Here is a 26,197-nt window from a genome sequence, read left to right on the forward strand (position 1 = left end):
CAATGGGACCAGATTTTGCGAAACTTACTCTTCCCCTTGCAATATGTATACATGTATTTCTCGTTTTGTAAGGTTTCATTAACAAGTACTCTCCATTTTTGAAAGGCAAGCTGGTCAGGGGCTAGCTATACTTTACTTATTATAGCTTGGGTTATTAAACTAAAGTGTACTTATATGCAGGGTGATCCATTTAATGCTCAAGAGATATACCAAAGAGGCATCACTTGGGAGCCATGGGAGGAGCCCTAGGACCGTAGCAATAACACATTCCCAAAGCTCAACCTAAAACTTTTGAACTAGTGGACATGCCCATAACATATGCTAGAATCCGCTATCAGGAGCATGACATTTTGAGTCGGCAGAGGTACTCCATCCACCCATCCGGGACAATCCAATGGGTAATAATAAACTCTATGGAAAATAAACAGATGCATTTGTTGATCACAGAGGCTAGAGGTGGCATTGTGTAGGACTTTAAGCATATGGATCCAGTCTTCAACTAGAAAGGGTCCCAAGTCCATTTCCCAACTAGACCGTAGTTCATCCAAGTCATCTGGAGCAATCAAGGAATTCAGATTAGAATACAGTGCAGAAATGGTGTTGCGGGTGCCCACTGACAACAATAGAGACTTTACCGGAGTAGATTGGGGGCACATTTGAATACTGGGAGTCCAGCACATGTCAGTAAAAGACAGCGTTAGGTACAACCCACTCCCAGTGGATTTGGAAAAAATATTTTAGGCACCTATTGTCATATAGTTGGCCTAGGACAATGACCCATTACCTACTCCAGAAATTAGAATTTAGTAGCTTACCAAGCTCCGCAAAGAAGGAATTATTCCACAGAGGAGTGAGGGGGTCATGCCCCTGGCCACCTGGAATGCAGTGAGTGGCATGCCAAATAGCCACTGCTTGACGAACAACGGGCGACACCTGTCAGGAGCATCTACCCATCAGCAGCATTGCCAAGGGGGAGAGAAACCCAGACACAAAGAGGGAGGGCCCTGTCTGCTCATTAAGGAATCCCATCAATGCTTCAGAGCACAGAGTCTCCAGGTAACCAGTCTTAGGTTAGGAAGGGCTAATTCCCCATCACCCTTGGATCTACAAAGTACAGACAGTCTTAACCGAGCCCTCCTGTCCCCCCACACGAATGAGGAGATGAGCCTGGCAATGCCCTGAAACACAGACTTCAGGAGGTAAACTGGGGAGTCTTGAAGAATATATAAAAAGTTGGGTTTGACTGTCATTTTAAATAAGTTAATCCGACCTCTCACATTAAGGGGAAATTTTTTCCAGGTTTGGGAACTCTGCTTAAAATACTCTGTAACAGGCTATGAGTTTAGGGAAACAAACTCAGCACTCAAGTTAGAAATCCACACTGCTAAGTACTTGAAGCGGAGAGTCTATTGCAAAGAATGATGCCTCAACACTGTGTAGCGGAAATAGATAGGACTTGTTCCAATTGACTAATAAACTTGAAAATGCCAAAATTCATAAACCGTATGGAGGAGGTGGTCTAGAGAGGCATGCAGATCAGACAGGAAATGCAGCATGTAGTCAGCATATTGAGCTGTAGAATCCCGTATCTTGCCAACTGGAAGGTCCAGAATTTTCATCTGTGCGCGGATCAAACATGCTATAGGCTCTATAGTGAGGGCAAGCAAACTGAGGGATAAAGGACACTCATGTCTAGTTCCCGACCAAGACCAAACGTGGCACTGGTAAGAGCATTGACAGAGACTCTAGCCACTGGTGAGGAGTATAGTAGTTGAACCCATTTAATAAACCCGTCTCCCAGCCCATATCTATGAAGAACCCTATTTCACCGAGCTGAAGGCCTTAGCAACATCTAGTGACACCATCACGGCCTCTCCCTTGGCTTCATGGGGCAACTGAATGTGTGTATACGGGTGGCAGAGTTTGCACATAGTGGACGTGCCAGGCATAAAACCCATTTGGTCAAATTGAACAATTTGAGAAATTACAGAGTTCAAGTAAAGATAGAGAATTTTGGCCAGGATTTTCACATCAGTGCATAGTAGCGAAATCGGGCCTCCATGCACCTATCCAAGCCTGTGTGCAGAATATCGTTAAAATCTCCCATTCACACAACTAGAGTAGCTGGAGAGAGTGACATGAACGTTGCAGTTCTTTTTAACACATCATTGTTACACAATTGTGGAATGTACACTGCAAGAATAATAAGCGGAGAGAAGTTACCAATCACCCTGATAAACACGTCACCCATACAGTTCTGGCTGGACTTGTTCCAGTGTGAAGTTCAGGGATTTACTAACCAGAACCGAGACACCCCGGAAGTTGGGAGAATGAACAGAGTGATACACCCACCCTACCCATTGTCTCTTCAGGGCCAATACCCTACTGTCATAGAGATGGGTCTCAACCAGGCATGTGATGTCTGAATTATATTTACGGATTTGAGGCCCTAGTATTCCATGGGAGCAGGCGGAGCCCATCCCCAGTCATTTTAATCACAGCCATACAGGAACACACACCAACCAGTCACACCGGATATGAAGATGGAGAAAGGAGCCAGCCACCACAGGGTCACACAGCAAATCATTTGCAGCAAAATTGAAGATGGAGAGTCGAGCCAATCACTGGAAGGGAAGGAAGCGCAAACCAACCCCGCACACTGTGTAAGAAAACAATACATATGAATAATGATGCAGTGGAGATCCTCATATGTAACATAGCAATCAACACATCTGATGCTTAGAAAACAAACAGTGAAACATACAATTCTAGTTTGAGTATAACTCATGTCCTAAAGTTACATATACTTCAGGCTAAAACTAGAAAACAAAACCCCAACCACCTCACCCTCCCCATATACCCCTAGACTACACAACTAAGGTATACTTTAACCCTGAAACAGCAAAAACCCTTGTAACTATCCCCCAATGGTAGATACAGAGCTGGGGGGATCTATACTTTCATGGCTATCGTTAGTAGGCACTTTCACTTAGTGTGATGGTTCACAAATCCCCTACGGTCCATCTTAAAGACAAAAGCAACTGTAATTCATAATATCAACAGCTAATAAGTGTTTATTTGAAATGTCCACTTTCACAAAGTCAAGATCCAGGACCAAGCATCACGAGTCCTCTCTGGTTGTTTGCGCTCCAGCCACTTCATTGTGTCACACTTCTGGTATTACAAATAGAACCCAATAGCCAGGTAGTTCTGTAATAAACAGGATTTATTTTGATATAGAAATAAATCTCAAATGTCCAGCAAGCAAGTCCAAAGTATCAACAAGATAAATGTCTTGTATAAGTATCAAGGAATTGTATTCCAAATCACAAGGGAGTAAGGTTCTGTGGAAGCATCTGGTTCAGACACAAACACAATACTCGAGCAAAGGCTGCATAACAGGAAGTGCCTTTTCTAGGCCCAAACAGGAAATGAGATCCAAGATGGAATCTTCCTGAGACAGTTCAGCTATCTTGAATAAGGGCTATTGTAAGGGCAAGTTCATATTAGAGATCCAAGATGGAAACTTCATGAGGCAATCACGGCCATCTTGAATGAGGGCATATCTAAGGGCAAGAACAAAACACATTGCCTCCTCGGTGAAGAGAAGAAGTGCTGACACTTAGCATAGTGTAGGGCAAGATCAGTTCACAAAATTTGGATTCCACATGCATAAACTGAGCTATAGATTTTTGGACATCCAGTGCAAAATCACGAAATATAGTGATGTGTGATTCTCAAATTTAAGGGAGCCCTGTTGCCTAACCAATCGGAGAACCACATACGATGCTTGAAGTGAAGTAGTCTAGCAATAAATGTATGGGAGGGTGCTCTGTGGGGGAAGACAGTGCGCTAGATCCACCACAAATTGGCAGAAATTCTCCCTGCCAAACACTTTAGTCAGTCACAGCTCCAGGAACAGTTCAGGATTCGGTCTTCCAGCCCGCTCTAGCAGGCCAATAAATCTTAAGTTGTTGCACCTCAGACGACCCTCCAAGTTAGACATTTTGAGTTTACATTGGGAAACTTGTCTGTCTAGTTTGGTTAACTCATTCTTAAATGGAGCAGTGGAATTCTCCAGCAAAATATATGGTTTTTCACCTCCCTACTCGCTCCCAAATCTTCTGCATGTTATGTCTAATCAAGGAGAGGTCCGCCTGCACCTCACCAATTTTTTCCGTGACCCGTTTCTCTGAGGACGTGATGAGTATATATCTTTACATTTTTGCTGATTATTTAATGGTATAATCTCAATAAATGAAGAAAATAAACAGCGTGATGGTTTCCTGGATTTTACAAGCATGGAATTCTATACGATTTATATATGACCTGCTGAGCCATTCTTCGTTATTGAAATACACTATATATATATATATATATCGATCTATAAATGTGCACACATATATATATATATATATATATATATATATATATATATATATATATACATATATGTTTTAATATTTTTGATTTTTTAAAGAGGTTTAAAAATATAGAAGTATTTATGATGAGTATTTATAATGAAGATCTGTATGCACAGTTGATTAAATTCCATCTATATAGTATATATAGTCACAGCTTGCAGACATGGAAATTGGTTAACAAAAGGCACAGCTTATGGTACTGATCAAGTCACAAAATCCACTAGTTACTAAAAGTCACAATAATACTGATGTTGAATTTAGGCAAAGTGACGCATTTAGATGTGCATAAAAGAATCAAAAGAGGGAATAGTGGAAGCAAGACATGAGGTTTTTTATGTGTAAAGTAACTGTCTCTCCTAAAAATAAACAGTTGAGATAACATTTTGTATTGTTAGGAGTTTCAACCCAATACATTATTCAAATGATACCTGAACAAGGGTGTATTCACACTGCCCGCTGTATCGGTAAGGTCTGTTGTCAAATGTTATGTAATTTCCTTCACCATACACTGCACACTGTGCAATGAATCCAGTGTCATCACAGACCCATTTCCGGTTATTACAGGTACTGATAGAAAATAGGAAACAGAGTTTTAGCAAGTTTTTTCAGCACTCAAAACATCATAATCAGTTTTGATACTCTCAATAATAAAGAATAAGTTTAGTAAAATATGGAAGACATGTGATTAATTCATTCACATTAAGAGGAACCTCTTTGAGCATATTATACTTTAAAATCTGATGTCGTTATTTCTAGCTATGTAAGCATAACAATAATGTTTCTTTAATCCATTTAATATCTCTATATTAAAAGATTAGAATGAGTTAATGTGTGCCTCCACAAATTTACATTTCCCAATAAATAATTATATTTTCCTGTTAACAGTATACACATCAATAAAATTCCTTATTTACTGTGCTTGATATTTGCTTAAGAAACATTTACTATTTCAGGTTTGAGGAATTTAGATTTATTTTAGAACAAACTGTGCACATTACAGTTAACAGTTTATCAGAATAAAACCGTTTTATAACAAGCCACATATGCAGGAATTTGACAAGGGAATTTCCAACTTTGCCTTTCATGAAAATAATCAAGTCTTTATGGAGGTGGGAAGATCTATTATCCAGAAAGTTTGAAAAATCATGAATAAGTAAAAAAAAGTTATTGCTGCTGTAAGTTATCATAATGTCGTACACACAGATGTGATCATCACATGCCTTTCCTTGCAGTCACGGCTAGAAAAATTTAATGAAAGAGAATGACAAAAGCAGCATGAGGAAAGACAGGGTCATTCTTAAAAATATACATACTATATTTTAAGCTTGTTGCCCAAAGTTATAAAAAAAACCTTTCCAAGATTAACATACCGCCAAGTCATTGCAAATCATAGATCTAATTCATGTATATGCATTCTTTTTTAGTATGTTCTAAGGAGCATAATGGTAGCCCAGAAGTGAGTGGGTAAGCCAGATGGTACTCAATCACACTGTCCATTAAATGTAATTTAAATGGTTTCTTGGTGTGGTTGAGAGTGAAAGGCATGATAGATGTGGTATGTGACTGGTGCTTAATTGCACCACTCGTCTTAATTAGAGATGCTCAGTCTGTATCTGCACTAAAAAGAAAGGAGAACAAATAGAGGTCCCATATCACAACATACCCTAAATAGTAAATGCCTTTTACAATCATCACATAGGTCGACCAGTGACATAACTCAAGTAAAATATGAGGGGAAAATGGCTACTGGCCACTAGTTGCTGGCAATGTGTGCGATGCAATGTACGCGTGTCACATTGCCGGCAATTGAATCTCCCCTTATGTATCCGTACCTATTTGCACACATACCTGTGACTATTTCCATTTCAGGACCATCAAATCATGTCACCCCACTTGAAAAAGTCGATTGATCTATATAGGAGCACTCACTAAGGGTTAGCACAAGCAGTTTATCCAGCCTTGTGATGTACTTTACCCACTGACTTCTATGGCCCATTCATTCATATAGCCCATTCATTTTTATGCAATTTTTCACTAATTGTAGAAACTACATTGAAAAAAACCAGGCTATACTGTAGACATGATTGGAGTTGCACAGGCAATTACTTTTTTCCCACATTAACATAGATTCAATTAAACTCTACTGATGTGTGACGGCACGGATTATCATGAACTGTCCTTAACGCCAGCCAAGCACATCATAACTGGTGAAGGAAAACTGCTTGTAATTGACTAAGTGGAGGCCCTGTCAACTTATTCCCCCTCATTTTACTGTGGGGCTCTGAGAGAAGCAGTTTGTGTCATTCTTTGCAATTTTTTTATTTCTTCCTTGGGTTAGCTTTAGGATTAAAAGAAGATCTGGCTTCAATAATCCTTTGGATTAAAACGAAATTACATGGTTTTGGTTTCATTTAGGACATTTCCCTTTGGATTAAAAAAGATCTAGCTTGGATGTCCTTAAGAACATTTCCCTGGACCCTTGGTTGTCCTTCTTTCAATACCATTCTCCCTTTGCCTAACATACTGAGTGCTATTGTCCCTGAATATACCTAACCTCCCCTTTCCCTCTCCCCTCCTCCATGGTCTCAGCTATTCCGCCTCCTATCCTTCTCCAACTGTTCTCTCTCTTCTTTTCTCCCCTCCTCTTACTGCTCTCGTCTCTCTTTCTCTCCCCTCTTCTGCTCTTCTTCTTTCACCCTTTATTTTTTTTCATCTCTTCTCTCTAACCTAACCCTTAAAAAGAATGATCTATTCAATTGGTTTAACCTCATATTCTTATACTGCATAAAGTTATGTACATGTTTCTTTTTCTTATTCCGCAGCTATTTACCTATTGTCGTTATATTATTCTGGTATCGTGTTAATTAACTTTAATAAACAAATCTTAAAAAAATAAATAAAAACATTTCCCTGATGAACTAAAACATTTCCTTTTCATTTAAGAGGTATAAGAATTCCATTGGATTGAAAATGCAAACATTCACAATGGATTATGTTGGTGTGACACAGTAGTGAACAAGTATATCAGAAGAGACTAAAGTGGAGGGGGAAGATGGAATGAAGGGACTGGAAAAAAAGAAGACAGGAGAGAAGAGGTTAGGGGTGGGAGAGAAGGAAGATGTCTGGTGCCTGGGAGAAAGGCGAACAACCAGAAAGAGCAGCAATGGTGGGCCTGGCCTAGCCCTGGTAATCAGGGTGAAACAAACAATGGCCTCCCTTAACCACCCCTCCTACCTACACCTTATAATCTTAAACCCACTCAGACTGAGGGAGGGTCTCAGTATAATATTTTAAGAAAAGTTAGAGTAATACAGGTGGCAGGCTGTCCCTCCAGTCCCTACCGTGTCCTAGGCAGCAGCCTAGTTCAGCTAGCGGGTAATCCGACCCTCTTTCTCCTTATGTGGTAAGTACCTACACTTGAGGATCTAATTTTAGACAATTATGATTCTTAAAGCACAAAAAAGAACAGATCAGAGTGAATGATATAATACATACTTTATTTCTGCATGAGCAATTTTCTATGCTCTATTGAAATTTATTTGTGAACACATTTAAATAATTTATTTTGACAAAGAATGTGGTGGGTTGTGTGAGACTCATTACACATATAAAATGGAGTGTAGCTAATGCTATCAGGTGAGCTGTTGAAGAAGTGTAACATAATTATGATAACTCACAATATACTGATTTGTTAACAGTTTTGATATCTGCTTTTGATTGTAGGCATTTTAATCAGTTTGGCATTTCATTCCAGACTAACGATTCTTGCTATTTATATTTACGATATATTTAATGTACTGCTTGGTGGAGTATACAAAATAGTATATATAATGTGGATTGTGCATTACAGGTTGCAGTTAATTGAATTTGCATAAATACATACCTAGTGGCTTAGAGGTTTGATTCTCTTTGCAAAAAGTCTCATGTAGTGATGAAATGCATCAGAGGTGACTATTTAGACTACTGCTGTAAAATCAGAGGACCGGGAGTGCCTTATTTCTGATGTTGCTACAGCTGAAGCTTTATCTACAATCTCCACAGAAACAAGCCAAGAGCTATACTGTGGCCCCTGTGTGGCCATATGTCATTAGTGATACTGTTCTAACATTTGATATGTGGATTAGATGGCTGTCTATGTTTCACATTGCAGTGGATACTACAATTACAAACTGTGCAGTCATCAGCCAGTCTGGAAGAGTTTGAAACCAGAACAATATACATCACAGGGACTTAAGAGTTCTTAATTCACTCTTAAGTTGAGCAGAGAGATACCTATGATATGCACACAAATAGTTAGATTGATACAGGTGTCAGCTTATCTGTTTAAGTTAAAAGTCAGTTCTACCATATAATATTGGAATTCAGAAGTTCTGTTTTGGGCTCTTTGATTGAACTGATGCATTATTAATGTAACATCTATTCTATGAACCCTTATTGACATATTGAAAGTGTATACTCCATGTATTATTTTATCTCTGTTTTCTTATGAGTGATCTGTGATTATGTTTTATCAATAGACTGTGTATTGTTTGCCAACCCTTTTTAGCAAATGACTTCTGCCATATTTGACTGTATGGTTCTAATTGCAAAACCTATATCATGCTCTGAGGAAATCGCCACAAGGCGATGAAATGCGTCTGGTAGCTATATAACTGTTCACTTGTTCGGTGCACTTTAAAGGATATCTGTGATCTATTTTTTGTGCGAGCCGTATTACTCCACTCTGTGAAACTGTGGGTGTCAGCTTTTATATTGACCAGTGATTCTTTCAGAAACAGGATTGAGATGGAACATTGAAAGGACACTTGAAGACAAATGTAAGTATTTGCTAATTAGTGTCTGTCTGATCCTATTATTGGAATAACTGTTCCATTTTCATGTCACAGCTTACAGACGTCAGCTGTGCCTATATTATTTCAATGAGGGAATGAATATTCACTAGTGTGCTACATTAAAAAGAAACAAAGCACCAGATATTGACTATTAAGTATTAACTTGAGATATCTTTCGTGCTATACTACAGAGAGAAATTTTGCTCTGTGCATCCCGACATGCTTTAATATATTAATACTGAATGTTGCCATTTAACTGATATACTATGGAGCCTGATGACTTTACGATGACTTTGGACTTATTATACTCTGTTTGTAAATTACATTAGGTGCACAAATAAATATTGTTTTTTTTTTATATGATGATTATAGGTAGTTGGATGTTGTAATAGTATAAGTGGTTCTGGTCCTAGAGCTGTATATATATTTTTGTCTTTAGACTTCTGTCATATTAGTCATTTACAGCACTCTATCCCTGCTTGAAGGGAGAACAACACAGAAGTAGTGGAGAGAAAGTTGATTGTACAGGTATAGATTATGCTATCAGTATGTTTTGCCTAAACGCAAATTATAGACAGAATAGTAGCTTGATGGAAATGATGGAATGCAACTGGAGAAATCAAGATTGAAAACAGAGAAAAATGTTAGTATACCAAGGAAGGTAAGGGGGAAGAGGGAAAAAAGTCAGTGTGATATGAGGCACTACCAAGAAGCTCGTTAAAATATAACTTTTATTAGGTTGCTCGTATTATTTTGCCTTGTGCGGTTCTCCTCCTTTGTGTTTTTTGTTAAGAGAAAAATGTTAGCCAGTGAGATTAAAAATCTTTGTTAGAAAACAAAGTTGGAGAGAGTAAACAATATAAAAGGGTTTGGATTGATGATTTTATGTATCAGTTTGTGCTCAACATAATTGATTGTGCATCCCAAGAGAAAAAACAGGAATATCGTTAATAAGACATGACATTTAGTATATTATAAATAAAATAAAAAATTCTTGTCTTGTGTTATGTGCCTAAAGAGCCTTTAGAGAAAACTTTGATTTGAAATTGGGCTCTGCTAATGATTTAGTGTAACAGGGAGCAGGAACATTAGCATTGGAGGCTATGTTTTAGGTTGGGGTGTACTGCAGTAATACTTGTGGCTATTGCTATTTCTGTTTTATACCATGTTTTATACCATCTAGATTTAGCTGGAAAAAATAGTGCTACTTACCACATTTTACACCCAATCTTTGTTTGCTCCATGTGATCATATACCTTGTCATTGTAAGTACAGGTGCACTTGTCACTATTGACGCAGCCTCTTTTGCCGTCCTCCAACATATTTGTAGGGCAAACACAACCTGAGACACACTCACTGCTGTACTGTTAAGGGCAACAAACAAGCATTATTAGCTTCTAATACACAAGTAATCTTAATAATAGTATAAATAGTGAATTATCTGTGAATTTTGATGTCAAAGCTACAGAGTTCATTAGAAAATCATTTGTATTATAAGAAATGCACTCCTACTGTTATTATATATACTAGAAGTCACCTTAGATTTCTTGATCTATGCAAATATGCTTGGCCCGCAGCCTTATACCTTTACGTGGTTTAGAACACCTTTATGACTTCTAGTATTCTTACAGTAGGTGTGCATTATTCCATTTCCATTTTGGATAATCATGCATTATATATTGCAGATTATTAAAATATATTGCTGAGGCCTTTTGGGACCTCAATACCATGTACAACAGGTGCTACGTTTTTATTTTTAATAGATACAGAGATCAATGTTTTTATACCCAATACTGATGTCAGTGTAACTATTTTGCGACAGCATTTAATCTACAAAAATATACAAATATTACAATGTAATAAACATTACTAATGTGTCATATACACTATAATGGTCACACTATTGTTAATGATAGGATATTGCAAGTCATCTGGGAATTTCTTTTACAATGTAAAGGTGCAATATCGCAAGTTTTTTTAAATGGGTCATGAAATGCCAAAGTGATTTCTAAAATCATAATAAATAAAGAGTGATGCTGATATATATTTAAAAACCTCTGGGTAAAATTTGTGAGTTTCAGTGCAAGTCCAAAATGTGACTTCACTGTGAGTGTGTGGGCACAAGAGATGGAGAAGTATTGCCGGGTTAAATAGATACCTTCTTGCTTTATTAAATGTGCTACCAGCAGGTGTTATCTTGTATAGCCAATTTCTTTTAAATCTTTATTCAAGACCAATATAGTATACAATAATAAAATAAGTGTAATAATATCATTGCTCCTCTATATATGAAACTAACATATTACCTTATTTGTCTTATCTTTAGAACTACAGGCCATTTACCTTTTAAGCCTGTTAATTGTTGTAATGTTTACTGAGACAAAATAAAGAGCGTTTAATAAAACAATTTTAGTAGTAAGCACATACTTGTGTATAATATATCTATCAGAAAGCCTATTTTAGAGAAATTGACATAGTATCTCCATGAAGGTCCAGCATACCACAGGATGAATAAACAACCTGATTTATACTTACACAATCTACATTTAAAGCATGACAGCTCTGTAAACATTCTATTCCAGTGGAGCCCAGAGGTTCCAATGAGCAGTTAAAGAAGAACATGGGTGCTGTGCAATCTGAAATGTAATATATATATATATATATAAGGATATATGCTTAAGTTTCTTTCATCATAATTAACACTGTATCTTACATGTGAATTTTTCACTGATTATTCATGTAAGTAATTAGGATACTACAGAAATAAATGATACCCTAAATGTTGTGCCTTTTACAATTAAATTCCAGAGCAATAGCCATGAAAAACTAGACACACTAAACACACATTTACCTAAAAGGCCAGCAGAAAAGGGTTAGAATGTTACTCTCCCCTCTTTCTAGTAACAATGTCATGTTTTTCAGATATACATACACTTACTGTGCACATGTAACTATTGGTGAAGTCTTGTGCTCATTCTACCACGTATTTTCCTGCAGTTCCTTTCTAGATGCCTCCTTTGAGGTTAATGGACGCAGCACAAATAAGGTTGACATCTTGCCCATTGTGGGTAAGAATATGTAGAATATTGTGGCAGTTCTGCTCACTAATTGTCCTGAAAAATAGACAAAACGTCGCACTTCTTGGGTTCCCCTGCACTGTGGAGTCCGGGGTATTGTGCAAATTAGTTAAACACATTAAATTTGTGGAGCAATCTTTAACTGCTTGAGCATGTTGGGACTTGTAGAACTACTGTGAAGGGGTGCCCCTGGAGGCCATAGCTGCAATTACTTGCAGTACTTTCTGCCCCGGCAAGCTGGTGGGTACGGGCAACCAATACCAGAGGACTACCCCAGAATACACGGGTGGTTAACACAGTCAGGATGTGAAGTGGGCACTAGTGTGCACGTACAATAACAATGATATTTGGCGCCTGGCCATCTCAGTTCAAAACAGAAACATAATCTATATTTAAATTAATTTCCTCCACCACAGAAAAACATACTGTTGCAAATGGTATACATTTAAACACCTTCTCCTCCTGCATATTTTCTTCAGATGATGATAATGCTATTGCATTATACCCTCTCACTACTGCTCAGAACTTATAAACTGACAGCTCATTCAATGCCAGCTGCTGCTAGTTCCACAATCACAGACCACAGGTACATCACACAGTCCTTTCAAGATGTCACGCCCAGTTGCAGGCATGCAGGGCAATTACAAATCCTCAGGACCTCCATTCCACTGTCCAGGTACTTCTCTGCCATGCTGTCTCCAGCTTCCATATCGTATGGTGTCCTTACTTTGAGCTTCCAATTATGTTGAGGTTTGCCCCCTCTCTTCTTTTACACTGACGTTTCTGCGGCTGTCCCACACTCAACTTCAATATGTTGGGGACATCCCCAGGCTATGTGGGCTACCCCTCTGGTGCCTCCAATCAAATAAGGGGTCTACACAACCCCTAATGAGGTCAACAATATGGCTCATGGGGCACTCACAGCTCCATGAACTTAACTAACAGTAAATAAACACACAAACACCAAACTTATCAACCCTTTATTATAAATGAATATTCACACAAATCTCATTTGGTATCAATTCATTGTACTACTAAATCCATAGTGTCCCATCTTTTCTTCAGTCCAGTAGCAATCCAGTAATAAACCGGGAACCTACTTTTAGTGTGACGTTAATGAATGAAAAGCGGCCTGTCTGAAAAAAGAATTAGGGTCTGAGTCATTAAGGAGATCAAACTGTAAAAAAGGAGTTTTTTTGCACCTTGGCAAAACCATGTTGCATTGGAGGAGCAGGTAAATTTAAAATGTGGGGACAGATTTATATTTGGGGTAGGGAATGTCCTAGATCAATTTTAAATTTCAGTGTTAAAATAAAGCTATCAAGTATTGTGTACTAGATGAAAAAGCAGCAAGTATTTAACCTGTGTGCAAAATAATAAACTCATTTGCACCCCTTGCATTATAATATTAGTTGTCCCGGAGAACATTTACTCCTTTTTTTACCTTACTTTCCTTAATGACTCAGACCCTTGTACCACATTCTCACTGCCACCCCAACAACATCCCAGGTTTTTGAACCTGGTAAATTGCCGTGTCACAGAGCATTCCAGCTCATCAGACCCTTTTCACACTGCACCTTGGACCCGGGAAATTCCCAGGTCGACCCCATTCATACTGAATCGGGTCTGCCATGGCAATAAGTGTGAGTCATCACAAGAGTAGTTTTGATTGGCCACCAGCACACTGCTCCCTCTGCATCTCAATGTCCCCCCTACAGCACACCCCCTTTGAATCACAATATTCCCTCTCAAGCACATCTCAATGTCCGTCCTCCCGATCTCAATGTACCCCCTCCCTGGATCTCAATGTCCCCCTTCCCCTGTAGCATATCAACACCCCCTCCCCTCTCTTTCCTTACCTAAAACTTGTCTTCTTGAAGCTGCTCCCCTCTGCTGGGCTCCTCACTTATATTGTCTGGCATGATGATGATGTCATGCCTGACAGTTAGTGAGAGGAGGGGGAGGTGGAGTGGAGCATTCTATAACCATTATATGTCTTACAACCACTCTTTTATTATCACTTTAATGATCTGGAATTTAGTTCTAGTTTGAGAGCTACCCTTGTTTAATATGTAACCTCTTAAGGGGAGTTGCAATCATCATACTGAACATGTGTCTAGGGGACCGCCCCAGACAGATGTCAATCCAGCTGAGAACCCAATTGGAAATCGTTCACTCACAGACGCCTCCCATAAAAAGAGTTCATTGAGGAGCCTTACATTATCCCTGACAAAGCCCCACGTGGGCGAAACGCGTAGGTTTGCTACATTGTACATTTTTTGAGCTCATGAGTACAGATCTTTTTCATTTTTTCATTCAAACATCTAAACACCGGTAACGCGCCTCTGCGCATGCGCAACACTCGAGGCATCTGCCAGGGACGCGACCATCCAGCTGTACAGAGGGGAGGGGCGGCTGCCTGGAAACTCCTCACCACACTGCAGCAAGACCCGGGAAGGACGTCCAGCCGCACGTGGAAACCATAACACAGGACCAGGATCGCACCGGAGATTCCTTCTGGATATAGGTCAGTGGTTTTTCGGCTGTTACCTATTTACACTAGGTGTATGAACTCATTCATGACCACACTTAGTGTTCTACACATTTGCCTTTTTGGAAATTAACAATTTCAAGACTTTCTACTTCTGGTACATAGCACCTTTTCTATCAAGGTATATTAGATCATTAAGCCCCCTACACAAGATTCAGCTGAACTTTCTTGATACTACTTTTTTGGGGCTAGCTACCATTGAGCCTTTGTGGTTTTTTTTGCATTATCTGTATGCTAGTGGACTCTAATTTATATCTAGGGTTTCACTTCTACATCTATGTATTTTGGTGTACAATATATTGTCATCAATTTAAGTGTGCCGGCACATTATTTTAACATTATTATTGTAATAAACTTGGCTGTAAGCCGTTCACTTATGCATGTTATATCCCTTTATCACACCAGCGCCTGGGTATCTATCTATTACTACAACCAGGTGGGGTTTAAACTGTGGTAAGTATTAGTGTGTACTTTTAGGAAGAAATTGAGTTTAAAAGGTAATCTTTGTTGATTTTGTTTGTTCATTTATGTTGTGAAATGTTTGTTTTCCTAAATTGCTAGCCGACGGCAAAGAATAGAAATGTTTGTTGTGTTTGCTGTTTTAAGATAACTATCTTGTTTTTCTTCTCACAGGTAAAGGGGACACAAAAGGAGTATAGACTTAGTGATCAAAAGGGGAGATAGAGAAATAGAAGAATCACTCTTGAAAGACAAATTAACAATAGACAATTGGAACACTCTTTTGTTTTAGGCTGCAGTGTCTCATGATAATTTGTTTGGCTGAGAATCATTATCCAACAATGAAGTATGTACATACTTTGCTCCAAAATATTGTTTTATGTATTTCAGAGAAAATATGAGTCACTAAGAGTACATTTTTATATTTCTCTATTATAAGTTAGGAAAGTCCGTTGAAAAGGTATGTAGTCAATGTTATACCGAGTTCTTAACTGAACAAATGACGGACGACACTGGATGGCACTGTTAAGACCCCCCTAGTCAAGTATGGGGAGGGGTCATAGTTAGCAAATAGCTAAGGGGAACAGTGGAATGAATACAACCATTTCCCCATAGAGTCAGAGTCCAATCCAGCTGTCATTTTGTTGTAAAAATCTCCCTTTCTACATGTATGTTTGTATTCAAACCTTTGTATTCCCATCATTCATTGCTTTCCTATTTCCCATTCTTTACACAAATGCTAGTCTCTCTCTCTCTCTTTCTCTCTCTACCCTCTCTCTCTCTCTCTACCCTCTCTCTCTCTCTCTCTCTCTCTCTCTGCTCTGGTAGAGATAAAATCAGACACAGTCTCAACAATGGGGCTAAAACATGTTTTTTGTTTTTTTTTCATAAGACAAATTCAGAGATACACACACTAGATTGACATGAGTTACAGAAACAGTCAGGTGATTTGTTTTCATGTGTATAGAAACTACTGATTTTAAGCAGAAAGGTTCTGTTGTGGAAATACGATTCATGTTTTATAGATTGCATATCTGTTTTGTTTTTTTTGCTTTGGTTCGTGCCTCCTGTACAAAAATGTGCCTTTTTATGGATGCACAAACGGTGGGGAGGACAGGAGGACAAAAGAATGCTAGAGGTTAAGCATACAGATATGCATCTCTGTATAGAACATTGGAGTATGATTTTTACCACAAGATACAACAGAATGTGAAACCCTAGAAAATGTAGAATTTTCATGTTTTATATTTTTTCACTGTTAGACAGGCATGTACTGGATACTGTTATATTTGAAGAAAGTGTTATAGAGATAGACCCCTTTGCCTTTCCCACTTAGTCAAGTAGCTGAATATGAGGTACTGAGAATGACATGTGTGTTGGCAGAGGGAAAATCGATTGATATACATTGGTCTTTAGCATTTTTCTAGTCTAGAGGGCGATGTTGAGGTGACTGAGAAATCATTTTATAGCAATACCAGCACATGATTAGGACACTACATAGAGGACTTTAGACAGTGACACAGTTACCAACTGAAGTAGCTGCTAGTAAGGTCCACACTTACACGCACAACCATACATGGCTGTCACACCAGGGAGAACATAGCTGTCAAATAGACAACAGGGTTTTATGTGACAGCTAACAAATCTATGTTTTGTTTGTTTTTCGTTGTATTGTTTTAGTTTTAAAAAAGGTGAACACACACACACATGCACGCATACACATATTGGTTAATATAGGAAGATTTGTGTTACCCGAGGGATAAACTGTCTGGAAGGTGAAGAGATGTGGTGAGGAGTCTGGTGGACTCTGGAGAGATGGACAAGGTAGACCAATAGAGCCATCCCATATCCCTCCTGCTGATGGGTTTTCCTCCAGGTAAAACAAATACACGTCATCCAATTACAACCATGCAGGATCCTCAAGTATACACAGGTGTACCAATGAAATATGTCTGGGTAGAGGTGTATTGAAATGTGTCTAATGTATTACTGTATCATACTCAAAGCTTTTGTTATTCAATGTGATAGTCCTAGAGTTATAATAGATGATAGGGGTATTCATGTCATTGATAATAGATGTATAATGTATGAGTAGTGGTAACAAATCACATACTTTCAGTTAGCCATAAACCAGTGTGAACATAAAGTAGTGGTACTCGGTAGAATGAATTGAATAGAATAAGAGTTGGAACTTGATTGAAGTGCCACTAGTCCTTTCCCACTACCAAGAGATCACCCCTGGGCAGACTCCTAACCTGTCAGTTTTTGAAATGTTCTTGACCCCTCGTGAGATGAGATTGTAACTGGGAGGCTAGGTTAGACCTTGAGAGAAGGTAAATAATGAGACAGCAACCGAGAACGTCCAAAACACTGTTTCCTGAAAGGTCACACTAACTGTCAGGATGTTGGATCGGGAGAGTAAGTTGTGGAGCAGAAATCTTTTAAGCTTAGGTTATTTGCCAGACAGGTACCAGGTGTAGGCTACCAGCCTCACGGCTTCAAGAGTAGCAGAGACACACTGGTGCCCATACCACCCACTGCAGAGGGGCCAACACTCAGAGAAGGGTCCAAGGGCACTCATGAGTTTGTTCTGGAAGGCCTCGAATGCAGTTAGTAGCACCTGAGCCAAAGGCTAAGACTGGTGTCCAGCATGAAGTTGTAGTTTTTCCTCTTTTGTGTTCTCTCATTTCACTCTCTTCTCGGGACGGTTAATTCTTTTGATTATTAGCAGGTGACAGAGACTGGTTCAGGTAATGATAAGGAGGTATTGGGGAGGAAGAAGTTAGTAGCATAATCAGTCCAGTCAATTACTCTATTCAATTCAGGGGTAAAGAAAAATTTAGAAACCTTGGAGCTTGGAGAAAGTGTGAGGGGCTATTGTCTGAGTAGCATTACGTCCGTAAGTACGGCGACCCCATAGTTAAAAAGAGACACACCCAGCGATGCCAGTCCAGTAATATTCGGACTTGAGCAGGCATCCTTGAGAATGATTATCATTCTTGGGAGGGTAAGGTTTTAGACTAAACAAAGTGCTGGGCATGCTCACGTGTGCCTCACTGATTATATCAAATAGGATTAGTTCTCTTTCCACTAAATATTCTTGAGGTACCCGAACTATAGGCGGGAGGTTACTAAGGGAAAAAGTAGGACACCTAGGTCCCTTAGTCTAAAGTCTCCCAATGCTTTGCAAGCCGATCACTGTTAAATCTGAGTATTGAGAGACTGGGAAGAACGAACAGACAATAGCCTGCCCACAAGTGCTGATGAAAAGAACTGGTGACATTATTAGATGTGTGTATATTAACGCAAGCTGAAGGAGATTGCATATGACATTATTGATAGACATAGGATGATGCTATTGATGAACATGAAGTGTTTAAATGTATTCTGAGCTTAAAGACATGCGTTGGACAGAAGAACCTGTTAAACTTGAAGAACTGTAGTAGAGAATTCTGTATAGCTGATACATGTTCTACTGTACCTTGTACCTTTCCAAATAATGTATTAAGTGTTTTCTTGCACCCTTGAAGGGCATACAAAAGGGTATCTCCAAGCTCCAGAAGTGTACGGTTTACAGTAAAAGAAGAAGTCGTTTAGAGGATTAAGACTTTCTCTTATGATAACTTGTTTAGATCTACAAACAGCGTGGACATACACCAAGGGGGATTTGTATTACATAACAATGAAACGTGGTACTGAGATCCTGCTTATAACATCTTTAAGGTGATAGTTTATTGTACTATCAAAGGGTGGACTGTCAAAGTCGTATAATTGGATGAATGAAAGTATATTGGTTTAATATTGGTTTGCCGGGCGTATTGCGAAGCGTACGCCACGTGTTACGTGGCGTGATGCGATCGCACGGTAAAATACGCACGCACACACTCGCATTTACAACAGTTAGTTATTTATATAATTTCATATTGGTTCTATTACACTGTAATTCAGGAGCAGATAGTATTCGGTTTATTATTAGTCTATATATATATATATATATATATATATATATATATATATATATATAGTGATTATAGTGATTATATGTACATTGTAGTGTTATTAAAGGTTTAGGTAATAGGAAAGGTGTCATGCCTGATATCATATTGAAGCCCTAATCATCAGCAGCTGTCCGGTGCAGTTGGCGAAGAGATCGCACATTGCATACTTTAGTTATTGATATTAGAGAGTAAACCTTTGTATGATACTGGCTATGAAAAGGAGCAGACCCCCTGGAGAGAAGACCCCCACCTTTGGATTCCTTAGATTGAATCAACCTATTACCTGTCTGGCCTGGACCCACCCAACGTCTGGACCTATAGAAACAATCTACGTCATCTCTATTGTTCACAATGAAACACTGACTGTATATATATTAGCTGCATCTCACTGGGGCCTCAGTCAACTCTGACACAATATTCTATACAGAATATTGTCCATCGCGTCCCGTGAGGGCGCAGCGTGCGCATGTGATTGCTTTGGTATGTATTTATCTTTTGGTATTGGCTGTGCTGTACTGTACTTTATCATAATATAATAATGTATTGAATTGTTGACTATTTACATCTGCTAAAATAAATTACTTTGTGCTTTGGACACACACTCAATTGATTGGGCAATGCTTATTTTAAAACGATAAAATTACTTTAATATACTCTACCCCTACACCAATGAACCAAGATGTGAAAAGTGTAACCTTCTTGGGTCTTTGTGTTGCAGCACTAGACTGGGTGTTCATATATTTTTTTATTATTCATTTTAATTTTTTTAATTTTCTTCATCTTTCTTTGTTTAGTAGGTTAAACATAACAGTGCAGGTTAACAAGAGGCTTATTTTTCCAGGGCTTCCACAGTAATGATCATGTCTTGCTATTTATTGCTCATTGCAGGTATTAGTACAATAAACTGTTCCTGGGATAAACAACAATGAGCAGCTGGAAGCAATAGCTAAAGTTTAGTAAGATCGCTCCTTTATGCAAATTGACTCAAAATAATGATGACATTCCTGCAGCCTGTTTTCTATAATAAAATATCCTGAATCCCTTTCACTTATAGTTTAGGGGCATATTTAGTTTACAATAAGAAGTAAAATTCAAGTAGTAAAATATATTTTCTGAAATTTATTTACCCTATCTGTTGAATATCTAAAGAGTATGCTTTAATTATTTCATAATTTCTTCTAAAAGTATTGATTTTTTATTTTTCATATAATTTATTCCATTGAGTTGCTATATCTTAGATTAAAAATGTATTACATTGAATCTAACTTGTTATTTAGGGCATACTTGCGAAACTTTTAAACCTTCAAACCTAGGGGTTGGAGGGAGCGTGGTGACAATGCTATTGCGCCACCTTGCAAGTTAGGAAATGCCAAAATTCCTGCCATTACCGCGAGGGCGGGACTTAATTACACCCCCTCCCTCAATTCGATCAGAGTAGGCAAGTATGATTTAGGGTCATTAATGCGCTGTTATGTCTGTGAACATTGAGATTATCCGTGGCTTAAATTACCACATGATCTATTGAGAGTTTTTGATTTGGACTGCCTCTGCTTCATCACAGTTATTATTTATAAAGGGTTCATTTTGATAGACCTCTTTTTTTTTAAAACTTCAAATGCTATGTAAGCATAGATGGATGGATAGAGGGATAGAAGGGCAGATCAATGATGTTTGGTGATTATGTCATACATATAGACATGATCACCAAGGGCCATTGGCAAAACCATGTTGCACTACAGGGAGGGAGGGAGGGTGCAGATTTATTTACAGAATTGTGAGATGGTGTCTTGTAGCTTAACTCTAAATCGCAGTGTAAAAATAAAGTTGCCTAGTATTTGTTTGCTACATGCAAAAACAAGCATTATTTCCCATAAAAGCATAAACAATTGCATTTGCACCTCTTTCATTGCAACATGGTTTGTCCAGGTAAAAATTTGTGAGAAGCACTAAATGAGGAAGGGAGTGCGGAAAAAAACAGGGGCAAATTTTTAATCAAATATATTATATTTTAGGCACATATATATTCTTACTTGTTGTCGGCGTGCCTTTATGTTCACAGTGTATCCGTCCGTTTCTGCAGACACTGTTAAAGAAAATGATTGTGTAGTTAAAATTAGTCTTATTCACTCTAAAGCTGTAATTGCCACAGATATTTATTAGTGTAAATGATATGAAGTTTTTGTAGCTTATATTGCAATTGACCCAGATGGCAGTTGATGCTTCTTTTATTTGTGTTTTAATGAAAAGGTGTTGTTGTTTTGTTTTGTTTTTTTGTTAAATTAGGTCTTGCACAAGCCCTGTGTTATATCAGGGGCGGATCTAGAAAACGACTGTACCCGGGGCGATTTAGGGGGGGCGATTTAGGCCCCCCCCTTTCTAACAGTTTAGGCTGCCGACGGCTGCACAGTATGTGCAGGTCCGTCCAGCCGTGACAGGCAGGACCAGTGTGCTGCCCGGCTGCTCTGATTGTGTTTTAAACAAAATCAGAGCAGCCGGGCAGAACACTGTCCCTGCCTGTCACGGCTGGACGGACCTGCACATACTGTGCAGCCGTCGGCAGCAGGTGTCTGCTAGGGGGGGCGATCGCCCCGATCGCCCCCCCCCCCCCCCTGGATCTGCCACTGGTTCAAGTCAACACAGCTCAGAAGATGACCGGGATTAATCCTAAGTACTTATCCAAGCTGGTTTATTGTAACATCGACAAGTATAACAAAATAACACACTTGTCTCTGTTACAAATGTTGATGTTACAATAGAACAGCTCTGATGAGCACAAGGGATCCTGGCAATCTTCTGTGGTGTGTTGCCTTGAATTAGTAACAGAGTTTATAATAATAAATAATAGTACATTGATTTGAGAGCACCACCAAATTTTAAGGCAAGTAATTAAGGACTTCGGCCAATACACTATTTTGTTTGTAAACCAAAAATCATGCAATGAAATACACACCATTCTCTGCCATTTTTGTGCAATTTTTCTCCCGGGCTATGATATATTCCTAAGTGGTAACACGGACAACTGCTGTTTGAAACACATTCACCATACTCTGTCATGTACAGACCATCCTTACAGACACAGCCGTCAATGGGAATGAATTTAACATTGCATGATGCATCTGCCACACTTAGAGACTTGCAAGTGCGCTGGCACACGCTAACTTCAGACTTGAAGGTCATTAAATCTTGGCACTCGTTGATATATTTGTCTAAAAAAGAAAAAAAAATATGACACATGTCCCAAATGCTTAAATGTGCCTACTGACCATGGGCATTTTCATCAGACGTCCTCCAGTCTACATTTTGGTTTCATGTTATATATTAACAAATGAATACAAGAAACTTTAAACCTCAAAACCGTACAGTCACTGTACCTTTTTGTGAACAAAATTAAGAAGTGGAACTGAGGGGCGTGGGCTGCAGGGCCAAAAAGCATTGAGCGCAAATATTTTTTAACAAACCCTTACCAACTGAATTTGGAGAGGTAGCACAATATCACATATATGGAAAAATGGCGGCTATGGTAAAAATAAATTATGACTTTATTGTTCTCTGTCCTTGCCTGCACATTTACCAGGCTAGGCCACAAAGCCTGTATAGTCTGGGTCTGGTTCATTGTACCTCTGCTTCAGTTGGAACCAATCCATAGTGCTGGGGCTGGATATAGGTTACATGCTGGGTGATGTTACTCTTCTTATTTATTAATCGGTTATACCTAGCCCATTTGTCTAAATGGTGTTTCCAGCACAATATAAAATCTAGTAGTAGAAAAAAGTACTGGACGTAAAAAAAAAACAAGTTTGGGAAAAACACTTTGTCGATGCATTTCACAAATGTGTCATGGTAGCTTACGGGAATGGCAGCAGGGCATGCCAGATGTCCCACTAAACCTATCCTTAGTGTAGTATATCTAATGTAGAGGACATTTTGAGTTTACTTTTTAAAAAATAGTATTATTCAAGAATCTAAATCTGAAAGCTATCATTTTTATTAATATGATTTACAAGTCTACATATGAAATTACCACAGAGATTTATCAGTGTAAATTATATAATATTTTTATAACACATATTACAGTTGATCAAGGTGATTGCTGAAATATATTGATTTTTTTATTAGTGTTTAATAAAATGTTGGGGGGGGGGTCCTCTAAATTAGGGCTTGCACAAGCTCTTTGGTACATTCCATCAAGCCAGTAACTGATATGTTACTGATTTATGGCAACACAGCACAGATCAGGGCCATGATTAATCATATGTGCTCATCTGAGCTGGTTTTTTTGCTAACACTGACTAGAGAAACAGAGCAAAACAGTTCAAAATGTTTCTCAACTAAAAAGCCTCCCGTAGCTACAATAGCACCAACTGTGTTGATGATGGATTAAGGACACATAGAAGGAAGGAGAAGGAGCCCAATCTAGGTAGCAAAAGGTAAATTTTATATTCCCATGTTTCCAGCTACTAGGAGTTGGTTGGATATTAAAAAAAAATCCACAAACATCTTGTGACTGCTGATAAGAGCAGTTCTCACTAGTTATAGCAGAGAATAGTCTATAAACCTTTTAAAACTATAACTAGTAGATACTGTACATTGCCCTGTATGAGACACAATCAAGCAAAGTACAATTTTGAGGCTAGTGTGTCTTCATCTTTCTTCCTAATTCTCCATTGGACTTTCTTCTTTCTCGTTTTTATTAATCAGGCCACAGGTATGGACCAAACTCATGGTACTCACCGCACAAATGTAGTCTCCAATTGCGTAGAGTGATTCCACGCTCAGCACAAGCTCGGACATAGCTTGAAAATACTGCACATAAACAATCCTCCGACTTCTTGCACAAACAAGTATCGTACAAACATTTCTACAAAGAGGAAACAAGAGAAAGTTTATTACACGGGTAAACAAGTGACAAATCTTGTACATACATATTGACAACTTTAATTGAACCTGTAATTTTAACAGATAAATGAATTTACTATACCAAGATGTATCCATATGGTGAAATTATTAGTAGAATTTCGATAAAATTTACATATACATATATATGAAACCACAGTTGTGACCTTGTATTAAAGTTGACTTTACTAAATCGCACTCCGAAATGTTAATTTTATGAGGGGGGCATGGTGTTTGAGGTGCTACATTTTAAAAAGTATTAAAGCTATTAAGTTGAACTGGATTGCATATGGAGAACCTCCTCTGGGTCCTGCATGCCAAATTTCTGAAAATAAGAATAAAAAGTGACAAATTAGGAATAATCTAAGTTAATAACCCTGCCGCTTTTTTCTACCTCCTGTTTTGTAAAAAGTCACCGTTTTTCCATTTTTTTGGAAGAGTAACTCAGTGTACAGGACATTTTAATACTATGAGTTTGTTTTGTTAAAAAGCTAATGTGACAGTAACCTTTGAGGGGTGACATTTTTGAGAAAGTTATAGTTTTTTATAATTTGGTAAAATATGCCCCATTTTACAGATAGGGGATTTCATAGAGTTGCACATGTCAAATAGAGGTGTGTGATAGGTTACCATAGAGTGGCTTCACTTGAGAGTACAAATATGTCTGACTTCTCACGCTAACAGATTTTCTTCTTTGAGCTGAAGTAATTAGCTATATTTGCAGGCTACAGGAAAGGCGATTGGAGTTTTGGGCCTGTGAGGGACACACACTAACATTTTCAGCCCCGGGTCCATGCGGTGCCAGAGGCGACTACTACAGAGCCCATTTTAAACTTCCCACTCCTCAGTGATGTCCCTTAATTTATTCACCAAACTGATCTGTAGGGGGGAAGGGGGGTTTAAAAGAGGGTAGGAAACGGGAAGTTCTAATTGTAATAAAGCTTGATTTTGTGAGCGGATCCAGAAAAGTGGCTTGTGGTTCATGCAGAGATCACACAGTGGTGATCACAAAGAGTGGGGTGGTTTACACATATCTTTTCATAGTATATACCCAGATAGCTTTTTCTCTCTGCTTCACTTCACTCCTGGCACTTTCAGGTAAAGTAGCACACAAGATTCCCGATGCAATTTACCTAGCAGGGTATGAGCAGCATCGTTAATTCAAGGCAACTCCAACACTTTTTCGTCACCACACCAACCAGGACAAAGATCCCCTCTCCTGCCACTGACCAGTGTGACAATGAGAACGTATCTGCCCTGCACTTGTACATACTGGGAATGGACACCACCTGACAGTGGCAAAGGCTGTCAGGTGTGTAAGTGTGTAAGTGTGTGTGTGTGTGTATATATATATATATATATATATATATATATATATATATATATATATATATATATATATACACATATATACTGAGCTCCTGCTTGGCTCTAGTCAGGAAATATTGCAGATTGAGCGTGGAATGGGGACAACCTGATTAGTCGCCTGCTGAAGGGTGAGTGTGCCAGGGTGGAAGGAAATGCTGGATAGCAGCAAGGGAAGTGTGACCTGGACAATCTGAGCAATGGCAGGGGGATGTCTCCCAACGGATGAGGGGTTGACATGTGAGATAAAAGATTGTGCACAGGTAGTGACACGTGTGAGAAAAGTTGGTTCCCGGGGTTGTGTATAAAATGGGAAAGAAAAGATGACACATAGGGTGTGACATGAAAAAAAAGTTGATGCACATAAGGGTGGCATGTGTGAAAGTCTGGTGTGCAGGGGTAACATATGAGAAAAGTTGGTGTGGATGGGTGTGACATGTGAGACAAACTGGTGCATAGGGGGTGATGTGAGAAAATATAGTGCATAGTAGGACACATGAGTAAAATGTTAATTACAGTGTGTGACGTGGTCTAGAAAATCTGGTGTGCAGGGTTTGACAGAGGAAAAAAACTGTTGTGAATGGTATGTCATGTGAGA

At 38.7% G+C, this 26,197-nt stretch overlaps 1 protein-coding gene across 1 annotated transcript in view; it reads right to left on the reverse strand.

Annotated features, from left to right (window-relative positions):
• Positions 1–26,197, reverse strand: part of LOC142104105 (mucin-2-like) — an 81,982-nt gene that overhangs the window by 26,810 nt on the left and 28,975 nt on the right. The window contains exons 5-9 of the mRNA XM_075188594.1: positions 24,073–24,199; positions 22,413–22,547; positions 21,372–21,424; positions 10,469–10,620; positions 4,853–4,991 (exon numbers count right to left, since the gene is read on the reverse strand). Of these exons, the coding sequence (XP_075044695.1) occupies positions 4,853–4,991; positions 10,469–10,620; positions 21,372–21,424; positions 22,413–22,547; positions 24,073–24,199 (606 nt within the window). The remainder of the gene's footprint in view (positions 1–4,852; positions 4,992–10,468; positions 10,621–21,371; positions 21,425–22,412; positions 22,548–24,072; positions 24,200–26,197) is intronic.

The sequence above is a fragment of the Mixophyes fleayi genome, chromosome 10 (assembly GCF_038048845.1).
Source record: "Mixophyes fleayi isolate aMixFle1 chromosome 10, aMixFle1.hap1, whole genome shotgun sequence".
Classification (NCBI taxonomy): domain Eukaryota; kingdom Metazoa; phylum Chordata; class Amphibia; order Anura; family Limnodynastidae; genus Mixophyes; species Mixophyes fleayi.